Consider the following 27,231-nt stretch of genomic DNA (forward strand, 5'->3'; position numbering starts at 1 on the left):
TCACTCTCTCATACTGGTCACTGGAAGTTCAACATGGCACCTCATGGCAAAGAACTCTCTGAGAATCTGAAAAAAAGAATTGTTGCTCTACTTAAAGATGGCCTAGGCTATAAGAAGATTGCCAAGACCCTGAAACTGAGCTGAAGCACGGTGGCCAAGACCATACAGCGGTTTAACAGGACAGGTTCCACTCAGAACAGGCCTCGCCAGCATTGCTGAAGGGGTGGGGGGTCAGCTTGTCAGTGCTCAGACCATATGCTGCACACTGCATCAAATTGGTCTTCATGGCTGTCGTCCCAGAAGGAAGCCTCTTCTAAAGATGATGCAGAAGAAAGCCCACAGTTTGCTGAAGACAAGCAGACTAAGGACATGGATTACTGGAACCATGTCCTGTGGTCTGATGAGACCAAGATAAACTTATTTGGTTCAGATGGTGTCAAGTGTGTGTGGAGGCAACCAGGTGAGGAGTACAAAGACAGGTGTGTCTTGCCTACAGTCAAGCATGGTGGTGGGAGTGTCATGGTCTGGGGCTGCATGAGTGCTGCCGACACTGGGGAGCTACAGTTCATTGAGGAAACCATGAATGCCAACATGTACTGTGACATACTGAAGCAGAGCATGATCCCCTCCCTTCAGAGACTGGGCCGCTGGGCAGTATTCCAACATGATAATGACCCCAAACACACCTCCAAGATGACCACTGCCTTACTAAAATAGCTGAGGGTAAAAGTGATGGACTGGCCAAGCATGTCTCTAGACCTAAACCCTATTGAGCATCTGTGGGGAATCCTGAAATGGAAGGTGGAGGAGCGCAAGGTCTCTAACATCCACCAGCTCTGTGATATCGTCATGGAGGAGTGGAAGAGGACTCCAGTGGCAACCTATGAAGCTCTTTTGAACTCCATGCCCAAGAGGGTTAAGGCAGTGCTGGAAAATAATGGTGGCCACACAAAATATTGACACTTTGGGCCCAATTTGGACATTTTCACTTAGGGGTGTACTCACTTTTGTTGCCAGCAGTTTAGACATTAATGGCTGTGTGTTGAGTTATTTTGAGGGGACAGCAAATTTACACTGTTATACAAGCTGTACACTCACTACTTTACATTGTAGCAAAGTGTCATTTCTTCAGTGTTGTCACATGAAAAGATATAATAAAATATTTTCAAAAATGTGAGGGGTGTACTCACTTTTGTGAGATACTGTATGTCTATGCTTGACGAGAATTGGTTAAAGGACACATTTTTAGCAATCCAACATTTGAACTTACAACTGCACCATAATTGCACTCAGTGGGTAAAAGTAGATAATTAAGTGGAAACACAGTCTAAACAACATATACTTAAAGACTTTGAAGGCGTTGCAATATTTTGCAACATGTTAATGGCCCTTTCACACCACAACACTGTGAGCAATGCACATGTTGTCATACTTTCATGTTTTGTTTTGTGTTAACCAGCGTTCTACAGCCATATTGTAAAAAAAAAAAAAAAAAAAAAAAAAAAAAAAACACTCCAAAAATAGATATCACTCCAATACCCTTGGGTGGCAAGTGCGTACATTAATGTCTGTTGTCTGTTAGCCGCATCATCATTGTTTGGCTCTATTCACGGTGTACAGAGCCGTTCTGAGCAGCTCTGTACCACATGATCACTTTATTTGGTTATTGCAGCAGTCACATGATGTAAACAGTGTAGGATTCACATCTGTGAACCCACCCCTTCCCCTTACAATGAAGGCAGGGGAAGGAAAAGGTGATGACAGGCTGTTGGCAGAAAATCCGACTGTGTGTATGCTGCATCTGTCAACTGTTGTCGGATTTTCCGCGGACAAACGTCTGTTGTCGGATTTTCCGATCGTCTGTACACAAGTCCATCAGACAACTAATTTTCTAAGTTTTTTTTTTTGCTAGTGATATCAAGAATAATATTATTATGCTTTTTAATTTTTTTTTAGGCAAGTTACCACAACACCATTATCCCGTAGTTTTTAGGATCAAAGATACAACTATGTTGGTGTCCCTTGTCAATTTTACATTATATTTGACGTAAAACATATAGCCAAGTAAAACATATAGCCAAGTATTATTCTACACATTTTTTTTATTGTGCATTAAAAAAAGAAAACAAATAAAATTAGACATGCTATCTGCCAATAGAACTTAACCAAAAAGTGCATTCTATGCATCCAAAAATATAGAAAATATACCAAATCAAATCATTATTCAACCAAAAAATAATGTCAAAGCAATAACTCCAAGGCCAATAATAAATAACATGTTATCTCCTCCGATTCCACAACATGGCTGGTTGACGAACGTCCGTTCAGAAACGAACTGAAAAGCACGAACTGAGAAGTGCGAAATGAAAAGTGTGAATCAACACTCACCAAACTTCTACTAACACGAAATTAGCAGGAGGAGCCCAAAGGGTGGTGCTAAAGAGCTGAGAAACGGCATAGTATGTCACTACGTTCGTATTTGTTGGCCGACAATTCCTTGCCGTTTGTATGCAGGACAAGTTTGGGCTGTGACAGACCTAGCCGGGAAAGAGACTTTTGGAGGGGACTGTATGCTAGCCTCTTGCCGATCGATCGGGGGCCCTTGCATTTGGGGGAAGGGTGCTCTTTGTGAGCTGTATTCCTGGGGACCCTTGAGGTGGTATTACTGTGGATTCGGGTCCTGGTCCCCCAGGACACACAGACTCTGGGGACCCTGGATTTGCCATATTGGAATAGTGGCCGATTCATAATGCTGGGACAGATACTGTTAGGAGATGCTGATGTAAATTCCAACACCTGTCTGTCTATTGTCTGCTAAAATGTGTATTGTAAATAAGTCTACTATGGGATCTAAGAGTCATTAGATCCCCATTGTTATTTGTGTTAATTAACTCTGCTATTGTGTGAAGAAGAGTCTATGTTGATTGTGATAATGTTGATTGGATTTTCTGAACTACAAGACGGCCAGTCTGGCCTAACGGTCATGTCTGAGTCATCTAGGCTGTCTAAAGGGATTAGTTAATTAGCTCATGTTAATTAGGTTACAGCTGTATTGTTAGAGTAATATGAGCAGGAGGTCTGCACCTCCACTTTGAGTGTATAAAAGCCTGTATTTTGCAATAAAGTGAGATTCCTGTTTTTTTCAGACGTTGCAATCTGATTTAATAGCTGCAGAGGAGTGTCGGGAGACTGGAACCGAGCGAGAAAAGGGGCTCGTTACATTGGTTGGCAGCCGTGGGATTTGCTCTCCAGTTACTGGGACACTCCAAACCAGCCTGCAGGAGAGCCACGCTGAAAGACTTACTTGAGAGCCGTGGAGGGAATGGTGGGATCGTGCTTCCTTGCCGTGAACACATCCAAACCATCACCCGGATCTAAGGTAGCAGGATAGCAGGAGAGGAGAGATACCAGCCACCATGGATGAGGAATTCAGAAGGAGGTTGCGAGAGAAGGAGATACAGCACAGAGGACCAGTATCAGAGCAGGTCCTGCTAGGATGGTTTGATTCTATCCGCTGTGAACTCTGGAAGGAAGCGCTAGCCCGTGAGCAGCGACACCAGGGAAAAGTTCTCCCCTCCATCCATGTCAGGTACTGGTCGCAGTATGAAGTGCGAATGCTGTTTTTGGGGGAACAGCCGAACCAGGATTGGACAGCCGAGTTAAGCAGGCTGATCTGGGCAGAAATGCGGCTGGACGAGAGCTACAGAGCCCTCCAGTGGTATGTAGCCCAAGTGTGCCCATGGACAGCGGATGACAGCCCCACGGAAGGCTTTGACTACTATGGCCTGGGATTGTTATACTGGAGGCTGTCCAGGGACCCTGACTTTGGAAGTGATCGGGAGTGGCGTTTGGAGGAAATAATGGAGCACAGAGAGCGGAGACTGAATGTCTCAGAAGTGCACTGGGCACTGGAAGATTTGGCGTTTCTGGCCATTCAGGAATGGGAGTTGGAGATCGCCTACAAACAGCTGTTAGACTCTGCTCAGCAGCAGGGTGGTGCTCCCTTTGCCTGGGACTATCATGAAATACCAGTTGACAACTCTGAAATCCTGGCTGAAGAGTTGACAATGTGGCAGAGTAACGGTGTGCTTTGCCAACCTGCACCCGCAGCTATGGAGGCGGAGGTCTTATGGCGGATGCAGCAAGTGCTGACTGACCTTGATGAACCTGTTTCTGCATTGGATGATCTTGGATGGAGGAATGTGCCTGTCCAGCAGAATGCCAGAGAATCGGCAGTGGAAAATCTGAAGATTGCCGTCCCCAAACCTGAAGTGCTGACAACAGGGCAGAGCTCTGCTAACCTCTGCCCAGCACTGATAGCATCTTCTGGGTTCCACGGAGAGGAGATGGTGAACCTTTATCCCCAAACACCAGTTGCAGAGACAGGGGATTTGATAGACTTTTCTGCTGAGGAAGAACAACCTGGTGAGCCTCTAGCAGAAGAGGAGCTGTTATTAGGGCCAAACTTTACTGTGCTCTGCCCAGCACTGATAGCATCTTCTGTGTTCCACGGAGAGGAGATGGTGAACCTTTATCCCCAGACACCAGTTGCAGAGACAGGGGATTTGATAGACTTTTCTGCTGAGGAAGAACAACCTGGTGAGCCTCCAGCAGAAGAGGAGCTGTTATTAGGGCCAAACTTCACTATGCTCTGCCCAGCACCAACAGAAGTATCTGTGAAGTTACAAGAAACTTCCCCAGCTGAAGCGCTGGCAACCGGACAGAGGGTCCAAGATCTCTGCCCTACACCTGCGGCGGTTCCGGAGGCTCAGGGTGAGAAGGAGGTGGTTACTTCCCAGCAGCAGATCAGGATACAGGGGGAGAAGGGAGAGGAGGTGTTCGTCGTCCCTCCCCAACAGTTAGCCGGAGCAGATGGTGTGGGGTTTCCAGCAGAAGGGCTGGCAACAGGGCCGAGTACTGCTGGACTCTGCCCTCAACTAACAGAGCATGGATGTCCTGTGAAGGTGGATGGGACTTCAGTCTCCACCTGTATACCCCAGGGATGCTGGGCAGTCGGCCCAGATCCCCAACAGCATGACGGAGTGAGCCCAGACACCCTGTCTTCTCTCCAGCGGCAGAAAGGACTCCAGGGAGAAGGGCCTCTCCCCAGCGGCAGATATGTTCTCTGAGAGAGGCAGAGGTTGACTGGGTGGGTAATGCTTTGTTTGGAACAATTTGTTTGAGGTACTGTGTGGGTACAGGCATTAGAGGACTGGAACTACTGACTAACTTCGGAGTCAACCCATCTGGGGTCAACTCCTGTGTTAGTCTCCTGCCGTAAGGGGAGAAATGTGACAGACCTAGCCGGGAAAGAGACTTTTGGAGGGGACTGTATGCTAGCCTCTTGCCAATCGATCGGGGGCCCTTGCATTTGGGGGAACGGTGCTCTTTGTGAGTTGTATGCCTGGGGGCCCTTGAGGTGGTATTACTGTGGATTCGGGTCCTGGTCCCCCAGGACACACAGACTCTGGGGACCCTGGATTTGCCATATTGGAATAGTGGCTGATTCATAATGCTGGGACAGATACTGTTAGGAGATGCTGATGTAAATTCCAACACCTGTCTGTCTATTGTCTGCTAAAATGTGTATTGTAAATAAGTCTACTATGGGATCTAAGAGTTATTAGATCCCCATTGTTATTTGTGTTAATTAACTCTGCTATTGTGTGAAGAAGAGTCTATGTTGATTGTGATAATGTTGATTGGATTTTCTGAACTACAAGACGGCCAGTCTGGCCTAACGGTCATGTCTGAGGAACCGAGCGAGCAAGGGGCTCGTTACATGGGCCAATGCCCTTCGGTCAAAAGTCCACGGTTTTGTTGGCCAACAATCCGCTCGTGTGTACGAGGCTTTAGAGCAGTAAGTATGTGGAACTCCCTTCCACAGCTGGCAGTTTAAGCAGGAAGTGTAGATAACTTTAAAAAAAAAATAGATGTGTCTCTTAGTGAATGCAATATACAGGGATATGTAGTGACGTATACAGGGAAAATGATAGTGACGTATACAGGGAAAATGATAGTGACATAAACACACACACTCAGATTAAACTGGATAGACCAGCATCATTTTTCAACCTTACCAACCATGTAAGTATGTAATTATGTCACAGAAAGTAAGGGCTAGTTTACACTTGCTTCAAAACAAGGCTTCAGACAGGCTTTGTTAAAGCTTTCTGAACGCTAGTCAAAGCTCATGTCACTAAATAAAATGGTTAGCTTACAGTCCTGTTTGCACCTGCTTTTGCTTGGTGCTTCGGTGGTGCTTTGAGCGAGCTTTGCCATAGACTCCTATGGAGGCTTTGAAGACACTTTGAAGCACCACTGAAGCTACATGGTGGTATAGTTTTTGAAGTGAAGCCGAAGCAAGGTGTAAACAGGACTGTAAGCTAACCATTTTATTTAGTGACAGAAGCTTTGACGCGTTCAGAGAGCTTTAACAAAGCGTGTCTGAAGCCTTGTTGAAGCCGAAGCAAGTGTAAATAAGCCCTAAGGGAATTCATTTTGCTTTAATTTTTTAGTGTTTTTCCTTTCCAAAGTAACAAACAAAATAACTCAGTGGTTTTTAAATATCACCAAAAGAAACCTGTTAAAATTTTTTAGAATTCATTGGGTACATTGTTGCGTGATTGAGTAATTGTCAGTCAAAATATCAAAGAACCAAAGCTATAAAAATGGCCTAGTAATGAAGGGGTATATACAGGCTGGTACTCAAGTGGTTAAACAGCTGATTAACCACTTGCCGACCAGCCGCCGCCATTATACTGCGGCAGGTCGGCACGATCCTGCGAACCGTCGTAGCTGTACGTTGGTCCCTTTAAGCGGGATAGCAGGTGAGGGTGCCAATGCGCGCGACCCGCGGTCGTAATGACCGCAGGCCACGAGCGATCGCGGGCACGAGAGGCAGAACAGGGACGTGTGTGTGTGTAAACATACAATTCCCAGTTCTGTGAGGAGAGGAGAGGCAGATTGTGAGTTCCTACGAGCTGGGAACCATGATCTCTCATCTCCTATAGTCAGTCCCATCCCCCCACAGTTAGAACACACAGCCAGGGAACACAGCGAACCCCGTGATCGCCCCCTAGCGTTAACCCCTTCCCTGCCAGTGACATTTATACAGTAATCAGTGCATTTTTATAACACTGATCGCTGTATAATTGTCAATAGTCCCAAAAATGTGCCAAAAGGGTCCAATGTGTCCGCCATAATGTTCCAGTCTTGAGAAAAATCACAGATCGCCACCATTACTAGTAAAAAAAAAAAAAAAAAAAAAGCAATAAGCGTATATAGATTGGTTTGCGCAAAAGTTATAGCATCTACAAAATAGGGGATTGATTTATGGCATTATTATTATTATTTTTTTTTTTTTACTAGTAATGGCAGTAATCATCGATTTTTAGAAGAACTGCGACATTGCGGCGGACAGATCGGACACTTTTGACACTTTTTTTGGGACCACGGAAATATATACAGCGATCAGTGCTATAAAAATGCACTGATTAATGCCATAAATCTATCCTCTATTTTGTAGACGCTATAACTTTTGCGCAAACCAATCAATATACACTTTTTGCGATTTTTATTGCTAAAAATATGTCGAAAAATACATATCAGCCCAAACCGAGGAAAATGAGCTTTTAAAAAAAAAAAAAAATGGGGCTAAAAAGTACAAAATATTGTGTTTTTTTCAAAATTGGCGCAAAAAATTAAAAACCACAGAGATGATCAAATACCACCAAAAGAAAGCTCTATTTGTGGGGAAAAAAAGGACGTCAATTTTGTTTGGGCACAGCGTCGCACGACCGCGCAATCGTCAGTTAAAGCGACGCAGTGCCGTATCGCAAAAAATGGCCCGGTCATTGAGCAGCGAAATCCTTCCGGGGCTGAAGTGGTTGAAAATGAATGCACAGCAAAGTATATAAAATGGAGCAGCTGCATTTCATTGCACCACAAGTCATAGGACCCCATGTGTTGTGCTGCATGCACACATGTATTTTATAGCCGGGATCCCATTTACCATAAATGGCACCACAGCTCACCAACACATGCATTGCAGATGGTGTGATCAGACCCTTAGGGACTTATAAAAGCTACTTAGATGCTCTGGAATGCCACACAGCAAAGAGAAGGCAGGATGCTTAACCACTTCAGCCCCGGAAGGATTTAACCCCTTCCTGAACAGAGCACTTTTTGCGATACGGCACTGCGTCACTTTAACTGACAATTGCGCGGTTGTGCGATGCTGTATCCAAATCAAATTGACGTCCTTTTTTCCCCACAAATAGATCTTTCTGTTGGTGGTATTTGATCACCTCTGCGTTTTATGTTTTTTTTTTGTGCTATAAACAAAAAAAGAGCGGCAACTTTGAAAAAAAAAGCAATATTTTTTACTTTTTGCCGTAATAAATATCCCCCAAAAATATTTAAAAAAATGAATTTCTTTCTCAGTTTAGGCCGATATGTATTCTTCTACATATTTTTGGTAAAAAAAATAGCAATAAGCGTATATTGATTGGTTTGCGCAAAAGTTATAGCGTCTACAAAATAGGGGATAGATTTATGGCATTTTTATTATTATTATTATTATTTTTTTTACTAGTAATGGCGGTGATCATCGATTTTTAGCGGAACTTCGACATTGCAGCGGACAGATCGGACACTTTTGACACTTTTTTGGGACCACTGACATATATAAAGCGATCAGTGCTATAAAAATGCACTGATTACTGTATAAATGACACTGGCAGGGAAGGGGTTAACACTAGGGGGTGAGCAAGGGGTTAAGTGTTCCCTAGGGAGGTGCTTCTAACTGTGGGGGGGGGGGGGGATGACTGGGAGTAGAGAGAGAGACCGCTGTTCCTGATCACTAGGAACAGAGGATCACACTGTACTTCCCTGACAGAACAGGGATCTTCTTTGTTTACATTGGCAGATCCCTGTTCTGCCTCTCTGTGCAACGATCATGGGTGGGCGTCGGATACATACATCAGCTCTGGTGCTGCCCACTGTATCTATTACACAAAGCCAGTATGGAGATTCGGGCAAAAGAGGCGCCCTGCCGCAGTATAACTGCGGCGGCTGGTCGGCAAGTGGGCAAAGTGTTATTAAACTCACAACAGTAAAATCAGTGTTGTATATGCAGTAAAACATGCTTGTTATACTCACTGTGGAACCAAAGGGGTTAATCCTTTGCATTGTATTTCAAGGCTGTTTGATCCGGTCTTTTCTGATCCTCCTCTTCTTCCACTGTCTCAAAAAAAACAAAACCTGATATTTACAGAGCCAGTGGACAGGATGCACATGCTCAGTTTGGTGTATTGCTAGATATCTTTTTTTTTTCTTGGGTGGGTGCATGTGATCGACACAGGGCCAATCAGCATTGTCCAGACATGTCCAGACAGAGGGGAGAATGAAAACCCCTCCTACAAGGTTTACTAGGAACTGATTCAAGTCACAAGGCTGTGTTATACTGCTGATGAGAAAAGGTATTTATCAGTTTATATTTACTAAAATAATTGCATTTCCATGTTCTCTGTTCACTGTGGGAGACCAGATATAGTGAATGCAGGGTCCTGGGTTTAGTAACACTTTAACCACTTCAGCCCCGGAAGATTTGACTGCTGAATGACCGGGACATTTTTTGCGATTCGGCACTGTGTCGTTTTAACTGACAATTGCGCGGTCGTGCAACCTTGTACCCAAACAAAATTGACGTCATTTTTTTCCCACAAATAGAGCTTTCTTTTCGTGGTATTTGATTGCCTCTGCGGTGTTTTATTTTTTGCGCTATAAATAAAAGAAGAGCAACAATTTTGAAAAAAAAAAACAATATCTTTTACTTTTTGCTATAATAAATATCCCAATTTTTTTTTATCAAAAAAACGATTTTTTTCCTCAGTTTAGACCGATATGTACTCTTCTACATATTTTTGTTAAAAAAAAAAAAAAAATTCACAATAAGCGTATATTGATTGGTTTGCGTACAAGTTATAACGTCTACAAAATAGGGGTTAGATTTATGGCATTTTTATTATTATTTTTTTTTTTTACTAGTAATGGCGGCGATCAGTGATTTTTATCGGGCCTGCGATATTGCGGCGGACAAATTGGACACTTTTAACACATTTTTGGGACCATTGACAATTATACAGCGATCAGTACTATAAAAATGCACTGATTACTGTATAAATGTCACTGGCAGGGAAGGCGTTAACACTAGGGGGCGATCAAGGGGTTAACTGTGTTCCCTGACAGTGTGTTCTAACTGTAGGGGGGATGGGACTGATTAGGAGGAGAGAGAGATCGGTTTTCATACTCAGTATGAACACACGATCTGTCTCTATTCCCCTGAAAGTACCAGGATCTGTCACGAGTACGGTTCTCGCTCTGTCACGAGCGATCGCAGGTGCCCGGCAGTCATCGCGCCCGCCGAGCACTCGTATCGGCTCCGAGTACACGCTCCGGGCGCACGCCCCTAGCGGCCAAAAGGCGAAGCGACGTAAGGCAACGTCCTTTCGCCCAGCCGTGCCATTCTGCCGCAGTAAAACTGCGGTGGCAGGTCGTCAAGCGGTTAAGAAAACATTGACCTTCCAAAACCCCATGAAACATGGAAGAAACAGGGTGGGTCTAGCTAGGACTGAACTAACTAGCACTAAACAGGAGGGAAAGTCAGAGAGAGATTCCAAATCACAAAGTAAACAAGTTGTAGATGCTCAACCACTAGATTTTAGCATATTACTGAGAAATAATATTCTGATGCAGTTTGGTACAACACAGGAAAAATAGTGGGACAGAACATTAATCAAGAGAGATTGATGAAATTGTACAGTGATTTTTCCTCTCCATAATCTACCAAACAGATAATATTATTTTTGGGTGGAGTGACTCCTTAAGAGTAAAGCTCTTTTGTAGTGTAACAGATAGTATTCCATCTTTGTATGTGCACAGCAAACTGGGGTTTTGAGGTTGACCGCCTTTTATTTATCTCACTATGATATGTACCTATAACCATTTCATTGCTACTTGTTTTAATTGTCTCTTTTATTTTAGGCTCTAAATGACCTCTCCTAGACACGAAGGACCTTGACCATTACAAGTCTTCAAAGAAATCCTTTGAGGATTAAACTACTTGGAAACAAAAAATAATTTAGCTTTTCCTTCCTAACTGTTGTTCACATCCAACCATGAGGTCACATTTTCCGCATGATGAGTAGAAGCATTCTGTACGGTCCAGAGGCTTGTGCTGCTAGTAAATAATAATCTTCCCCGAACTGCTTTTAATCATTTACATGATATTAATGTACTAAAAATCATTAAAAAATTAAATCGGCCCCAAGCCAGGCCACAAAATATAGTTCAGGCTCCAATTATCACTTTCAAAGTGAATGAGCCCCCTGCAGTAACTTCTTTTTGAAACACAAGGGGGTTGATTTACTAAGACTGGAGAGTGCAAAATCTGGCGCAGCTCTGCTTGATAGTCAATCAGCTTCCAACTTCAGCTTGTTCAATTAAGTTTTGACAAAGATCCTGGAAGCTGATTGGTTTTAATGCAAAGCTGCACCAGATTTTGCACTCTCCAGTTTGAGTAAGTCAAACCCAAGATGTGCTTCATCGTCCAGTTTGAATGATGCCCAGCGCCATTCAACCCAGAAAACTGAGCACATACTATGGGGTTGATTTACTAAAGGCAAATATACTGTGCACTTTGCAAAGTGCATTTGCCCTCTGCAAGTACAGTTGCTCCAGAGTTAATAAATGAGATAAGGCTTCACTTTGCAAAGAGTACCCAATCACGTGCAAGAAAAATTTAAAAAAAGCATGTTTGCTTGCACATGATTGGATGATGGAAGTCAGCAGAGCTTCTGTGCATTTACTAAGCTCTGGAGCAACAGCACATGCAGAATCCAAATGCACTTTACAAAGTGCACAGTCTTTTTGCCTTTAGTAAATCAACCCCTATAAATTAATGGACGTCACCATGTTGTCCTTCATTGATATTGGACTGAAGCATAAATGAGCACTGGCATCAGCACTGAGCTAGCCAGAGCACGTGTTGAAAATACCACTGGCTTTGCCCTCTCCCAGTGATGGGTCCATATGCTCCGCTGCTGCCGTTGCCATCTTCTCCCTCACTTTTCCCGCAACCGACTTCTTCTTCCTTCAACCTCTGGGCAGCAGTGATTATGTTACTTCAACACACGTGTTGGATTTTAATTATCACGGCATTCAGCTAAACTCTCATGTGCTGTATCTAGTGTAAAAAGACCAGTTTTGTAGGTTTTTTTCCCTTTATGCATTTTTAAACCATCAGTGTACAACAGCCCCCAAATACTTACCTGAGCCCCATCTCGATCAAGCGATGTACACAAGAGCAGCAGCTCTCCAGGGTCTTTGTCTCCTCACTGGCTGGGATAGCAGCGGGAGCCATTGGCTCCTGCTACTATCAATCACAGGCAGTGAGCCAATGAGGAGAGAGAGGGGCGGGGCCGAGCTGTGCTCTGTATTTGAATGGACAGACAGAGCAGCAGCTTGGGAGTGAGCCTGCTCGGGTTCTTGGCAGGAGATAGGGGCCAGGAGTTCCGGCCGGGGACCTGAGAAGAAGAGGATCGGGGCTGCTCTGTGCAAAACCACTTCAAAGAGCTGGTAAGTATGTCATGTTTGTTATTTAAAAAAATAAATCAGCCATTAATATCACTTTAACATAACTTCGACACACCCAACATTTGGTGTGGCATGCTTTGCATGCTTCTATTATACCCACCCCCTGCCTCAACCCCAATAAAAAGTGGGCAAGGTCAGTAAGGTGTCCCCACATTTAATTGAGAAAATGTGGTACTTTCGGTTCCTATTTAAAAAAAATAGACCTTTGCCACTGGATGAGATATCCCAGTTGGAAGATCTCTCACTTTTTTAATGTGTCAGGCAAAGTAGACTTTTTCTTTACTTCCAATCCCAGCCACAGTGATCACCAAGAAAAATGGAGCGGGTAACTCTCCCCATTAGGGACGTAGAGATCAAAAAACCTGAAAGAGGTTGCAACCCTTCCCCACTATATACAAAAATAAAGTTTTTGGCTTTTCTGGCAGGTTCCTATTGGTTATTGCATGCCACCGCTCCATACATTATTTTAAGACAGGCATAGGTCTTGAAAATAGGTTTGCAGAAACTGTGGCACATATTTTCCTTTCAGTTATTTCTTTTCACTCTTCTGAGCCAAACATTATTGACTAGCGTACTGTATTTCTATGAACAGATACGCCTCCAACTATTAATAACAAATCATTCATTGTGTGGTCCCTCTTCCTCTCACAGGTTCTCCAGTCTGAGAAAAACATTTGGTGGGAAATGATTTAACATGTCATAAATCACTAATATGTTCTGGTTGCCAACCCTAACTTATGCAAAGCATTCAGGAAGACTTTGCTATTTAAAATGCCCTAAATTCTCACTTTAGCACAACATTACTAAGACTGCACATAAGGCAGGTCATAAACTTGAGCAATTTTCAATTTTAAACTTGTGCCTAAAAAACACTTCCCACCACTACCCGACAATCTCACCTCCGACCATCTTCATATGTCCAATTTTTCTAAAATAGAATAAAAAAAAGCTATGGTCCTTGGATATTGTCGGGTGGAAATTGGCCATCATCATCATAGCTGAAGGCACCACAAACAATCCTAATTTCATAAGGAAACCCAGGATTGTTGCAGTTCATGATTCATGAGACAGACAGAATGCTTTTGTTTTTAGGAAACTTCACAATGTTACAAATTGCAAGCCACAGATTTCTTCCAAACCAGGGAACAAACTTCTTACAGAAGCAGAAAGATGGTCTTTTTTTACATTTCTGATGCAATCTCTTTTTTTTATTGAGTAAAATTAACTCACTGGACTTAAACCAAGTGGCAATTTCCCCCATGCTCTTGCTAGTGCCATTCATCTGGCAAAGCCGTTAACACCTTAACCAGCCTTAACTGCTAAGGCTCTATGGCCACCCACACATGCCAACAACCAACCTTCATCTACTCCTCACTTGATGCCTCTACAAAACAAAAGCCACACCTGTGGTTTCTTATTGATCACACCCACTCCCCTTATCTACTCAATTTCAAGCCTTACCATATACACAACTTTTACCTGGCAAGATTTTTTTATCAAGACAGATTTTTGAAGAATAGATAACAGGATAACCACGAGGAATGTACTTGTAATTGTAATTACAAAAAATATATCAAATATCAATGAAAACCAGAGGTGAAGAGCTGTAGGTAGCAATTAAACAAATCACAATGTTAGCCAAAGAAAGGGATCCTAGCACATTCAACAAGGATATCTAATTCAGTATACATCGCCAAACATGGATACTCATAATGAATAAAAAAATAAAGAGAAAAACATGAGAAAGGAGAGAAGGGAGAGAAAATGAAAGTAAAGAAAGAGACATAGAGCCCTGATAACCAAACCACTAGCCAGAGCCCGGTCCGTCCTCCTCTATGTGGTTGAACTTAAACGAGGACCTAGGGGGACAGGGGGTTGATCAGTGAGGGGGATTTTCCAGATATTCCCAGAGTTCCCCAACCCGATTATGTTTATTTAGGGAGTTGTTAAGGGAAGCAGTGAGGTATTCCATCCTTTTCACATTCTGTATTTTTGCGTGGAGTTTCATCAGGGAAGAGGGCTCTGTACATTTCCATTTGAGGGTAAGCAGGCATCTAGCTGCCGTTAGTATATGCGTCATAAACCTTTTGAAAGATTTGGAGAATGTATGAGGAGGAAGCCCCAAGAGAAATGTTTTGAGAGAAAAGGACCATGACCCAAAGAATGGACAGCTTGCCAATAGGGGGTAAGGAGTGGACAACCCCAGTAGATACGCTGCAAAGTACCCAACTCCCTCCTAAATCGCCAACATCGGTTATCTGCAGTGGGGTATAAGCAGTACTGGGGTTATATACCAATGGAAAAGGATTTTGAAATGGGTTACCTTAAATAAATTGCATATGGAGCCTTTGCAAGCCTGAGACCATTTAGCTTGCCAGGTTGGAAGAGGTAATTTACCTGGCAAGGTTTAATTGCCACCCCCTCAACTCCCACGCCTGGTTAAACCTGGCCTTCAACTTGCTCACCTGCTCCACAGTCACCCTCAACAACAACACCAGCCACACCTGGCAAGTCTCCAAAACACTGACCACCACCCATACCTGGCAAGGTCCTGAACACTTCAATCACCATGCTAAGTCCTTTTCCCATCCCTAAACACTCCACAACCCACACTTAATGTTACTCTTTCAATCACTACAAGCTATTTGTGGCAAGGCCCTCCACTTCTCTTCCATGGGTACCATAACTATTGGCCACATGTAGCAACCCCTCCATAAAAACAACTATACCTGTGCAAAACAATTCCAAATGTGAAAGGCTCCCCCACTGCTGCCTGTCACTTCGACCATTGTATACCTCAGGACACAGACTGAAACCTGCTATTACCATCACAGTTACCCTGAATGTATCTGTGTAATCCCATCTGCTGCCATTGTACTCAGTTGACAACTGATATATTCCATTGCTGCTCAGCTATCTGTAACCAAGTACTACCACACTCATCAACCTTGAAATCAGGGTTTCAAAATCATAACCATACCCATTGTCATGTCGGTACCCTACCCACTAAGCCACAGACAGAGATACGTTTTGAGTTTTCATGAAACAGGGTGAAACCTGGTACAACAGACAGACCACTGCTGACAGCTAGTCTCAATCCCTTGGCTTCACTGCTTTATTCAACCACTTGCTTAACCAACTGAACCACACACAGACATAATCTACCCTGGGCAAAAATCCATAAATTGCAAAATGTGAGAAACAGTGGAAAAAATCTTTGCTATAAGTGCATGGCAGTATTTTTGTCTCCGAGCCTTCAAAAACTGCAATTGCAGGGCAATGGGAGACGTCTAAATGGACGGTTGCTGATGGGGGTCAAAGTGTTGGCACTTGCATACAAAGCCGTTGATTTTTTTCAAATCACGGATTCTTATATGACCAGCTACAAACAGGTTTTAGTGGTTGGAAAAAAATTCCACTTGTTGCATTAACCAGATTCTTTTGATTGAATACAGTAAACAAAAAGTTTGAGGCTCAAAATTAAGTTAGAATTTATACTATAAAGTGACACTAAACAATATCATTATTCTCCAAAAATAATCAAGACACATTCAATACTCATTGGCCCTGTAATTCAATTTTCATTACATTTTTGTTTTTTTCTGCCTCCTTGTAACACCCTCCATGAGCTTCTGAACCTCTCCATCACTTCCTATTGTTTTGGAATAAGCAATTCACGTTAGTTGCGCATGTGCACTACTCTGAGCACACTACAAATCCCATAGTTCATCTCCGGAGCGAGTAAGAGAGGCTGGCTACATTCCTACATACAGCAGGACAATGGAGAACAAATGTGTCCATGATCTAACAGGAAGTCATATCTCAGCAGCAAAAAAAAAAAAGGAATTTGGAGGATGCTCTATTTTACAATAGAAGGTATGTTACTAAGTTTAACATACATACTTGTACTTTTATTTTATGTTTTTTTTTTTATTTTATTAAGTTTAACATTATACAAAATATTCATACTTTACTCATAATCTCATTCATAAATTACCAATTCCAGTTCCCCTTCCCCCTTCCCCCATTCTTCCCCTCTCTTCTTTATTTATATCCTGCCTTTCTGCTTCCATTCCCTTCCTCCATCTTCTCCTCTCCTTATTCTCACACCTTCACTATCCTGGAATATTTCCTTGTACTCTTAAATTCCATCCAACTTTTCCATGCCTTTACAAACTTCCCTTTTCTATCTTCTTCACAATGATATAATTCTTCCAAATTATATATAAAATCTACCCTTCTAGACCATTCTTTTAATGTTGGGCTTTCCGATGCTTGCCAATGTTTTGGTATTAGGGATTTTGCTGCGTTTATTATATGAGGTATCACTGTTTACTTATACTGTTTTATTGTCAGGTTAGTGCTATGAAATAAATATGTTTCTGGATAATTAGGCATACTCACTCACGTTATCGCCCGAATCAATTGTATCACCTCTTGCCAAAATTTCTGTATTTTTAAACATCCCCATCATATGTGCATAGTTATTCCTTTCATCCCACAACCTCTCCAACAGAGCAGTGATTTCTCTGATTGATATTTATGTACTTTACTAGGTGTTATGTACCATCTTGATAGACACTTATAATTCATTTCTATATTTACATCTATTGCTGTTCCATCCGCTGATGTCAGCATTTTCTCTTTCTCTTGCTCCCTCCAGTGTGCACCGAGTTCAGATTTTCCTAGAAAAGGCGGTACCATTGGTTCCACCATTAAAGTAAGGATCTTGTATATCTGAGATATACCATGCTTCGGTGTCTCCTGTAGACTGAGCAGTTTCTCGAACGACAATAGATTTTCTCCTGACCTTATTGGGTATGGCAATGTTTTTTATAAAATGCCTAAGCTGAAAATATCTTAACTCCTCAATCACCAATAATTCACTTTCATGTCTTAATTCCCGAATTGCGCATAGCTCTCCCTCTTTCACAATATCTTTTAATTGTGGATTTTTATCTTTTATCCATACTCCAAATAGTGTCCTCATTCCCTGGTAAAAAATAATTGGTTCATGAAAGTGGAATTAGTGGTGATTTATATTCCCATTTCTTTTGCTTGTGCATTAAATCCCAAATCCTAACTACATTCATTGTTAACACACTTGTATCTTTATAAAAATTATGAAATTGTTGTGGTACCCATATCACCTTATGCAATAGTGTCTTACTCAATGTATTTTCTATTTTAACCCAACTTTTTTCTTGTGCATTAAATGTCCAATCTATAATTTGTGATAGCAAAACTGCATTATAATATCTTTTAAAATCCGGTAAAGCTAATCCTCCATGTCCGTGGCTCTTTAACCATGTGATTTGCTGTGTCCAATCACAGCTGATCACACGCAAACACGGAGATGCCGGTGATCGGCGCTTGTTGCCTCACACTGACAGAGTGTGTGGTGAGGAGAGATGATCAGCGGCATCTCCATGCAGGGGGGCATCTACACATGTAATCAGGGCACTGATCAATATAGCGCTTACTGTGTCACCAATCAGTGCCCACTAGTAGCAGCAATCAGTGCCCACAAGTGCCACCAATCAGTGCCCATTAGCGATGCCAGTCAGTGCTGGCTATCAGTGCCGCCTATCAGTGCTGCCCATCAATGCCCATCAGTGTCGCCTATCTGTGCCGCCTATCAGTGCCCACCAGTGCCGCCTATTAGTGCCCATCAGTTCCACCTAACAGTGCCCATCAGTGCCACCTATCAGTGCCCATAAGTACGGCATATTAGTGCCTCCTCATCAGTGCCACCTAATCAGTGCCCATAAGTGCCGTCTCATCAGTGCCCATAAGTGCCACCTCATCAATGCCCACCAGTTCAGCCTATCAGTGCCCATCAGTGCCGCCTCATTAGCGCTCATCAGTGAAGGAGAAACGAAGTAAAAAAAAATTTCAAAATTTTTGGTCTTTTTTTTTTGTGTGTAAAAAATAAAAAACCCAGCAGTGATTAGATATCACCAAAAGAAAGCTCGATTTGTGTGAAGTAAATGATAAAAAAATGTGTTTGGGTACAGTGTAGCACGACCGCGCAATTGTCATTCAAAGTGCGACACCACTGAAAGCTGAAAAATGGCCTGGGCAGGAAAGCGGTGCAAGTAGCTGGTGGGCAAGTGGTTTAGTATTCTTGTGGGAAATATATTGGGAGTATCTGAAACTTATAAAGCACCTTTGGTAGGATTCCCATCTTAATGTTGTTTATACACCCTATCCAAGAGAGTGGCTTCATTGAGATTTTCCTTATTTCTTCTTTTATCTCATTTAATAATGGAATATAATTTGTTTGGTATATATCAGGGATCTTCAAACTACGGCCCTCCAGCTGTTCCGGAACTACACCCCCCATGAGGCATTGTAAAACTCTGATATTCACAGACATGACTAGGCATGATGGGAATTGTAGTTCCTGAACAACTGAAGGGCCATAGTTTGAAGACCCCTGGTATATATCTTTTAAAGATGCCATTAACATTATTCCTAAATATCTTAATTTTTTTCTGCCATGTAAAACGAGAATTCTCCTTTTAGGTTTTGTTCTTCTTTCCTATCCATATTGATATTTAAAATTTCCGATTTTGTAGGATTAACTTTTAGATTCGATAGTTCTCCTTAATATTTAAGTACTTATATAGAATTCTTTTTAAATCAGAGTTAAGTGGCACTTTAAAGCCCAACTAAGCTTTCCGTTTACATCGGCTAAATATATTCCAAGTGCATAAAAAACAAAAGGAATGGAAAGTCTTACAATTTGTTTTCCTTAGAAAGAAAATACAGTAGAAAAGTCCATCCCCTGCCAGCATTCTTGTGTGAAAACAGTTGTTTCTCCGAAGAGGTCCAGCACCCCAACCCACACACACCCAACGCATTCACTCAAGAGATAAATCAATAATTCTACCACTTTACAAAACTCTGGTATGGCCGCATCTTGAGTATGCCATCAATTTCTGGGCACCAGTTCTCAGGAAGAATGTGCTGGAATTGGAGGGAGTCCAGAGAAGAGAAACTAAACTAATAAGGGTCTGGAGGACCTCAGTTATGAGTAAAGGCTACACACATTAAGCTCGTTTTCCCTGGAGAAGAGACGCTTAAAGGATCACTAAAGCTATTTTTTTTTTAAATAAAAAACATGTTATACCTACCTCCACTGTGCAGCTCGTTTTGCACAGAGTGGCCACGAACCTGGTCTTCTGGGGTCCCTCGGCGGCTGTCTTGGCCCCCCCCCACCCCCGCAAGGACTCATCACTTTCATGTGAGCTCCCTCGCATGGTGTTTAGTTCTTGCGAGCGCACTCCCGTGATACAGCCGACGGCCATAGCCGCTCACTGTATCACTCGGCCCCGCCCCCCCCGGCACGCCGCATCATTGGATGTGATTGACAGCAGCGCGAGCCAATGGCTGCGCTGCTTTCAATCCATCCACTCTAGCCAATCAACGGCCAGGCTGAGCGGCGAAGAGGATGTCGGGAGCGAGTGCGGGACTTTTGAGGGGTCAGGTAAATAAAACGGGGGGGGCTGGAGGGGGGGGGGGCGCGGTATTGTCGGATGTTTTTTCACCTTAATGCATAGAATGCATTAAGGTGAAAAAACTTTTACCTTTACAACCCTTTTAAGAGGAGATATGATTACAATATATAAATATCTAAATGGTGATTCTAGCATAGGAAGAAAACTATTCAGTCGCAGGTTGCTCAATGAAGTTGGATGAGAAGCTGTTTAACCTTAACCACTTAAGCCCCAGAAGGTTTACCCCCCCTTCATGACCAGGCCATTTTTTGCGATATGGCACTGCGCTATTTTAACTGACAATTGTGCGGTCGTGCAATGCTGTACCCAAATACAATTTATGTCCCTTTTTCCCCCACAAATAGAGCTTTCTTTTGGTGGTATTTGATCACCTCTGCGGTTTTTATTTTTTGCGCTATAACCAAAAAAAAAAAGACAATTTTGAAAAAAAAAAAAAAACTATATTTTTTTACTTTCTGCTATAAAACATACCCAATACAAAAATGTAAAAAATGTAATTTCTTCATCAATTTAGACCAATATGTATTCTGCTACATATTTTTGGTAAAAAAAATCCCAATAAGTGTATATTTATTGGTTTGCGGTTTCCAAAGTTATAGCGTCTACAAACTATGGGATAGATTTATGGTATTTTTTTTTTCTTTACTAGTCATGGCAGTGATCAGTGATTTTAGCGGGACTGCGACATTGCGGCGGACAAATCGGACACTAAGGGGTTGATTTACTAAAGGCAAATGTACTGTGCACTTTGCAAAGTGCAGTTGCATTCTGTAAGAGCAGTTGCTCCAGAACTTAGTAAATGAGCAGAAGCTCTGCTAACTTTCATCATCCAATCATGTGCAAGATTTTATTTTCCTTGCACGTGATTGGGTATTCGTTGCAAAATGAAGCTTTACCTCATTTACTAAGATCTGGAGCAATTGCACTTGCAAAGCGCACAGTCTATTTGCCTTTAGTAAATCAACCCCTAAGTGACACTTTTTGGGGACCAGCGACACTAATACGGTGATCAATTCTAAAAAAAAAAAAAACCCTCTCACTGTACTAATGACACTGGCAGGGAAGGGGTTAACATCAGGGGCGATCAAAAGGTTAAGTGTGCTCCTAGGGAGTGATTACTAACTGTGTGGGGAATGGCTTAACTGGAGGAAAACAAAGATCCGTGTATATTATTATTATTATTATACAGGATTTATATAGCCCCAACAGTTTGCGCAGCGCTTAACAAAATGAAGACAGACATTACAGTTACATTACAATTTGGTACAAGAGGAATCAGAGGGCCGTAGCAGAAACACAAGATCTCCATCTTCCTCTCTGACAGACCCTGTGCACAAACTCACATACAGGTACATCTTAGCGTAACCCATATACAGGAATATGAGAAGTGTTAGAGACATAAATGCATACGCACAGTCACACAGGTTAAACCGACGTCTTTATGCAACCTTACCAGCTATGCAACTAACTATGTAACACCCACTGCTGAATCAGAGTTAGAGCTCTCCAATCAGCCTGAAGCATAAGCTGTGCTGCAAGCACTGAACTTATTCTCTCTGGAGAAGAGACACTTGAGAGGGGATATGATTTCAATTTATAAATACTGTACTGGTGACCCCACAATAGGGATAAAACTTTTTCGTGGCCACTCATTAAAATTAGAAGAGAAGATGGTTTAACCTTAAACTACGTAGAGGGTTCTTTACTGTAAGAGTGGCAAGAATGTGGAATTCCGTTCCACAGGTGGTGGTCTCTGCGGGGGGCATCAATAGTTTCAAAAAACTATTAGATAATCACCTGAATGACCACAACATACAGGGATATACAATGTAATACTGACATATAATCACACATAGGTTGGACTTGATGGACTTGTGTCTTTTTTCGACCTCACCTACTATGTAAAGTTATAAGTCTGACTCGGCAGGGGGTGTGCCATACGTCTGCAGAGAGACCACTGCTTATACACAGAAATCTTGGGTCCTTTCTGCAGCATGCTGTTAGTAAACAGGCTTTTCTACTCACACTGTATTTTCTTTCTAAAGATAACAGTGTAAGACTTTGCACACCTTTTTTATGCACCTTGAATGTATTTAGGTAACGTAAACTGAAAGTGCAATTGTGATTTTACATAATTTCTTACGTGCAAACACAAAATGAGCATGCGTGGATCATGCATTCAAAAATGTTATCAAAGAGGACCTATAGCCTTTACAACATTTATATGCAAAAAGTAAATGTGTCAAGGGTTTTAAAAAATGTATAGTATTTTTTATGTATACTTGTGGACCTCTCCCCAAGGGAATTAGAAGATTACTTTATCCTCGCCCATAGGCATAACGGTGTACATGGATAACAAATTCCTGGAAAACACTCCGAGACCCCTTCTGCGTATGGATAGAATTTAAGCCAGATCTCTTCTTGCACTTAGTGAGTTTGTTTACCCTATAATGAGTATAATGAATTTACCCCTATTTACCCCTATAATGAGTTCTGTGTGACTGCAAGCTATAGACTTTTTACAGTTACTTATTTCAAAGACCAACACGATAGCCAAAGACAAGGTCATCTTTGGACTGGTAATTTGGTAATACTGCCATATACCTTAATGATTCATGTGAATTGGGATTTTGTAATGATTGGCTCCAATTTAATCAGAAACCAAACTCACTAAGTGCAAGAAGAGATCTGGCTAAAATTCTATCCATATGCAGAAGGGGTCTCGGAGTGTTTTCCAGGAATTGTCGTCCATGTACACTGTTATGCCCATGGGTGAGGATAAAGAAATCTTCTAATTACCTTGGGAAGAGGTCATGCACTGAAATGTGTCAGTATTATCCCAAGCAGAGAAGATGTGATCTTGATGGCAGCTAACAATCCTGACCTTTTCCATCTTCAGTGCCTGTGTCAGGGTCTGGATCTGAACCTGAGACATCTGTGGTGTCTGGCTGTGGCTCCTGAGATGCTGGATGGCTCCCTGGCTGATGTCTGAGGACAATCTTGCCTCATCTCTTGTTTCTGGTGAACCTTGAACTCTTTGCTCCTATCATGAACTTCCTGATTTAAGCCATGTTTCTGCACTTCCTGTTTGCCAGATTATTGTGCTCTCTCCAGCAGATATACTGCAGCTGTCCTTATCTCCACTACCATTTGTTATCAATCTTTGGCTTGTTCCTTGACCAAACTTTCTCTTAATCCCAGCCTGCAACCACTTGTTACTGAATTTGACTTGTTTACTGACTATGCTTTTGCTTGATACCTACCTGCTACATCTGCTACTGGACTGCGACCTGGTACTAACACATGGTAAATCTCTACCATCAGGAGCTCTGGTGAGTATCAGTTAGTGCTTAGTGCTTAGACCCCACACCTCAGGTGAGCCCGTGCCATCTGCCAGATGACCTGCTTGTGTACTCATCTTTTTAGTCAGTGGGAGCCTCTCTTTTGCTGTAGCTACTGTTCTCCAAGCCTGACCCTTGACATCTTTAACTTCCTGGGGTGTTCAGAAAGATGGCAAAATGTATGTGAAGAGACTTCTCTATACCTGCTGCTCAGTTAGTATAGTTTAACCACTAATAGGGCGTACACACGGTCGGACCTTGTTCGGACATTCCGACAACAAAATCCATGGATTTTTTCCGACGGATGTTGGCTCAAACTTGTCTTGCATACACATGGTCACACAAAGTTGTCGGAAAATCCGATCGTTCTGAACGCGGTGACGTAAGACACGTACGTCGGGACTATAAACGGGGCAGTGGCCAATAGCTTTCATCTCTTTATTTATTCTGAGCATGCGTGGCACTTTGTCCGTCGGATTTGTGTACACACGATCGGAATTTCCGACAACGGATTTTGTTGTCGGAAAATTTTATCTCCTGCTCTCCAACTTTGTGTGTCGGAAAATCCGATGGAAAATGTCCGATGGAGCCCACACACGGTCGGAATTTCCGACAACACGCTCCGATCGGACATTTTCCATCGGAAAATCCGACCGTGTGTACGGGGCATAATTCTTACTGGTGCTGACTCATGTGAAGTAGGTTACAAAACAAAAGTTATATACAAGCAAAACAACAACCTCCTGCACTCAAGGTGGATGTTCCTGCAATGGAGGACCTTAGGTCTTTGACAACTTAAGGCTGGGCAAGACTTTGCAGCTTCCTGAGGACTGGGGGAGCCCTGGGGAAGACTGGGGAGCCTATGAGGAAGAGATTACCTACTCTTGAAATGCGTCAGCCATTGGAAGTGTCTTCCCTATGTCAGAGAGTGCGGGTCACTATGGATATTGATGAGCTTGATATAATGTGCTGTTTGTAAATACACATCTGTTTCATTTCTTTCATAAAAAAAAGTTTTTAAGGTAATATGCAAAGCTGACGCGCCCTCTGTTTTTGTTTTTTCCAGTACAGAACAAAAGTGCCTACATGCCATTGCATGTCAAGAATTGCTGATGTTTTTAGGAAAAATCGGTTAATTTTTGTAAGCTACAGCTAAGACACAATCAAACTTTGAACTGTATATATTAAAAATAGGATAAATCTTTACTTTTATATATAATTAGTAATATGTAAATTTCTTCTTATAGAGGCAGAAGTATTTGTAAATTTGTATGCAATTATATGCTTATTTTTGTGTTCATATAGCTGCAATAGCAGCAGAACAACGCTGAAGGGTGTGCATGAATTAAAATCTTATGAAAAACAGCGGGTGCTACTGTAAGAATGATTTAGCGGAGGTTTTATGCAAATTACAGTTCAATTAACTAAAATACATTCTGTTCCATTCAAAAATATATGCAAACTGTTACACAAGAGCCTCTTCATTGAAAATAAGGTGGAAGGAAAATGGTTTGAGAGTACCTGCAATAAATCTGACTGCGGGTAATCCAGCACATGGCAGAGATTAACTGATCAGCGTAAGCAATGGAACTTTTGAGTAAATTACACTCCATTTGGGTTTTTTTGTTGTACAATTTTGTTATTGGTGAATAATGTTACCATCAATAAATCATAGTTGACAGCAGACAGTTTTACATTTTGGTGTCAGAGTGACTTTTGAACCACAAAATGTTTAAAAAAGTATACTTCAGGCAAAACTGAAAATTTAAATGGTCATGTACCGTTAGTCATCTTTCATATGTATTGGTGTTTCCATTGCAACTGTTTAGTTCTTAAAGCGGAATTCCACCCAAAAGTGGAACTTCCACTTTAAGCACTCCTCACCCCCTGACATGCCACATTTGGCATGTCATTTTTTTGGGGGGGGGGGGGGGGGGAGTTGGGTACTTAGTTTAGATTTGTACTTCCTGTCCCACTTCCTTCTTCCTTCTCTTGGCCACCTAGGCGACTCCTCCTCTCCCCCTAGGCGGCCCCTCCCTGTCACGTGTCCCAGAAGATTGCCTGGCCACTAGCAGAGCAGAGCGCGACTCGTGCATGTGCAGTGCAGCCGAAGCCGAAAGCTGTCACGGCCAGGTGCCCACAGTGGCTATGACGGCGCCAGCGGAGGGGGGGGGGGAGCAAGGCTCCGGGAGGCCACATCGCTGGACCGTGGGACAGGTGAGTGTCTGTTTATTAAAAGTCAGCAGCTACACTTTTTGTAGCTGCTGACTTTTAAAAAAACTAAAAAAATGTGTGGAATATTTTTTAAGAAATTAAAGATCCAGGGAAGTGGATCCTTTTCATCATTACTGTGGCCGGTGTGTATACATGGCAACTCAAATGTAGAGATCTAATTCTCGTTCAATGAGATCTTATTTTTTAACTTTGGAAACAAAAGGAATACATTTTTGAAAAATTGATGGATTTTTAACGGCTGATATAACTTCAGGTAAGATGGAAACTTTAAAGGGTCTTGTACCCATTAGTTATCATTCAATTAATATACATGAATTGTTTTTTCCATTTCAACTTTTCAGTTCCAAATAATATTCAAGGAAATAAAGATCCAGGAAACCGGGCACTTTTGGTTACTACTGTGGCTGGTTCGCAGACTTGGTGACTCGGCTGGTTTTTAGAGATCTTGATTTTTCCAATTTTGAAAAATAAAAGAATAAAAAATTATGGATTTTTATCAGTCGATATCAGGTGATTAAAAATCAGAGTCATCCACTGGAACTCTTGAACCTCAAGGAATTAGAGAAACCAGATTTCTGCCTGTTGTACTCACAAACTTGCCATTTTCAGACAGTTAATAATTATAAAGAAGGACATCAGATATATTTAGATATACAGTATTTAGCCTCATCTACCATGGTACCTTTTTGAGGACTATTTTGCCTATTTCAACCTATCTGACGGAAGCCTGTATAGTACAAGTTAGATCATATGAACCCTTGTTTTTCTGTGGAAAAATACAGAAAAGTTCTTATCACAGAAAAGAGGCCTGCAGAAAAATAAAGACTAAAGGCATATGGACAAAAGTCATCATCTTATTGAATGAAGAAGTGGTCCAAAGACCCATAGAAACATCAGATATTATAAATTCACCAATCCAGAAAATGACCTTGTGCTACGACATCCAGAGATCGGACACAAAGAAAAAAGACCAAAGGCAGCTGAGGGGTTCAGCCAGTGCTACGGGTACCTGAAGCTTTGGGCCCCACTCACACCTGAGCGTTTTGTAGCTCAAAGCTTCAAAGTGTTCAGCTTCCAAAATACCATGTATTTCAAAGGTGACTGTTCCCTTATGAGTCTGAAGCTCCATGAACTACTTTTGTGCAGATCTGGGCATTTCAGGCATTTTTAAAGTGGTTGTAAAGTCAGGTTTTTTATCTTAATGCATTCTATGCATTAAGATAAAAAACCTTCTGTGTGCAGCAATCCCCCTAATACTTACCTGAGCCCATCTCGATCCAGCGATGCTGCAGGAGTTTTTTGGCTGTCGTTGGCTGAGACGGTAGAGTGGTGCCATTGGCTCCCACTGCTGTCAAAGTCAGTGTGCCAATGAGGAGAGAGAGAGGGGTGGGGCCAAACTGCAGCTCAGTTTCTGAATGGACACACAGAGCAGCGGCTCGGCTCATGCTCCCCCATAGCAAGCTGTTTGCTGTGGG

The 27,231-nt window shown here is 42.2% G+C and overlaps 1 protein-coding gene across 3 annotated transcripts in view; it reads right to left on the minus strand.

Annotated features, from left to right (window-relative positions):
* The window catches only part of AVPR2 (arginine vasopressin receptor 2), a 218,021-nt gene that overhangs the window by 131,219 nt on the left and 59,571 nt on the right, over window positions 1-27,231 (minus strand). The window contains exon 2 of one of the 3 annotated variants that reach the window (XM_073600297.1): window positions 9,163-9,243. The exons of the other annotated variants lie outside the window; for them this stretch is intronic. Within the exon in view, the coding sequence (XP_073456398.1) occupies window positions 9,163-9,192 (30 nt within the window). The 5' untranslated portion in view covers window positions 9,193-9,243. The remainder of the gene's footprint in view (window positions 1-9,162; window positions 9,244-27,231) is intronic. 3 annotated transcript variants of the gene reach the window in all.

This window comes from Aquarana catesbeiana, linkage group LG09 (genome assembly GCF_042186555.1).
Source record: "Aquarana catesbeiana isolate 2022-GZ linkage group LG09, ASM4218655v1, whole genome shotgun sequence".
Taxonomy (NCBI): Eukaryota; Metazoa; Chordata; class Amphibia; order Anura; family Ranidae; genus Aquarana; species Aquarana catesbeiana.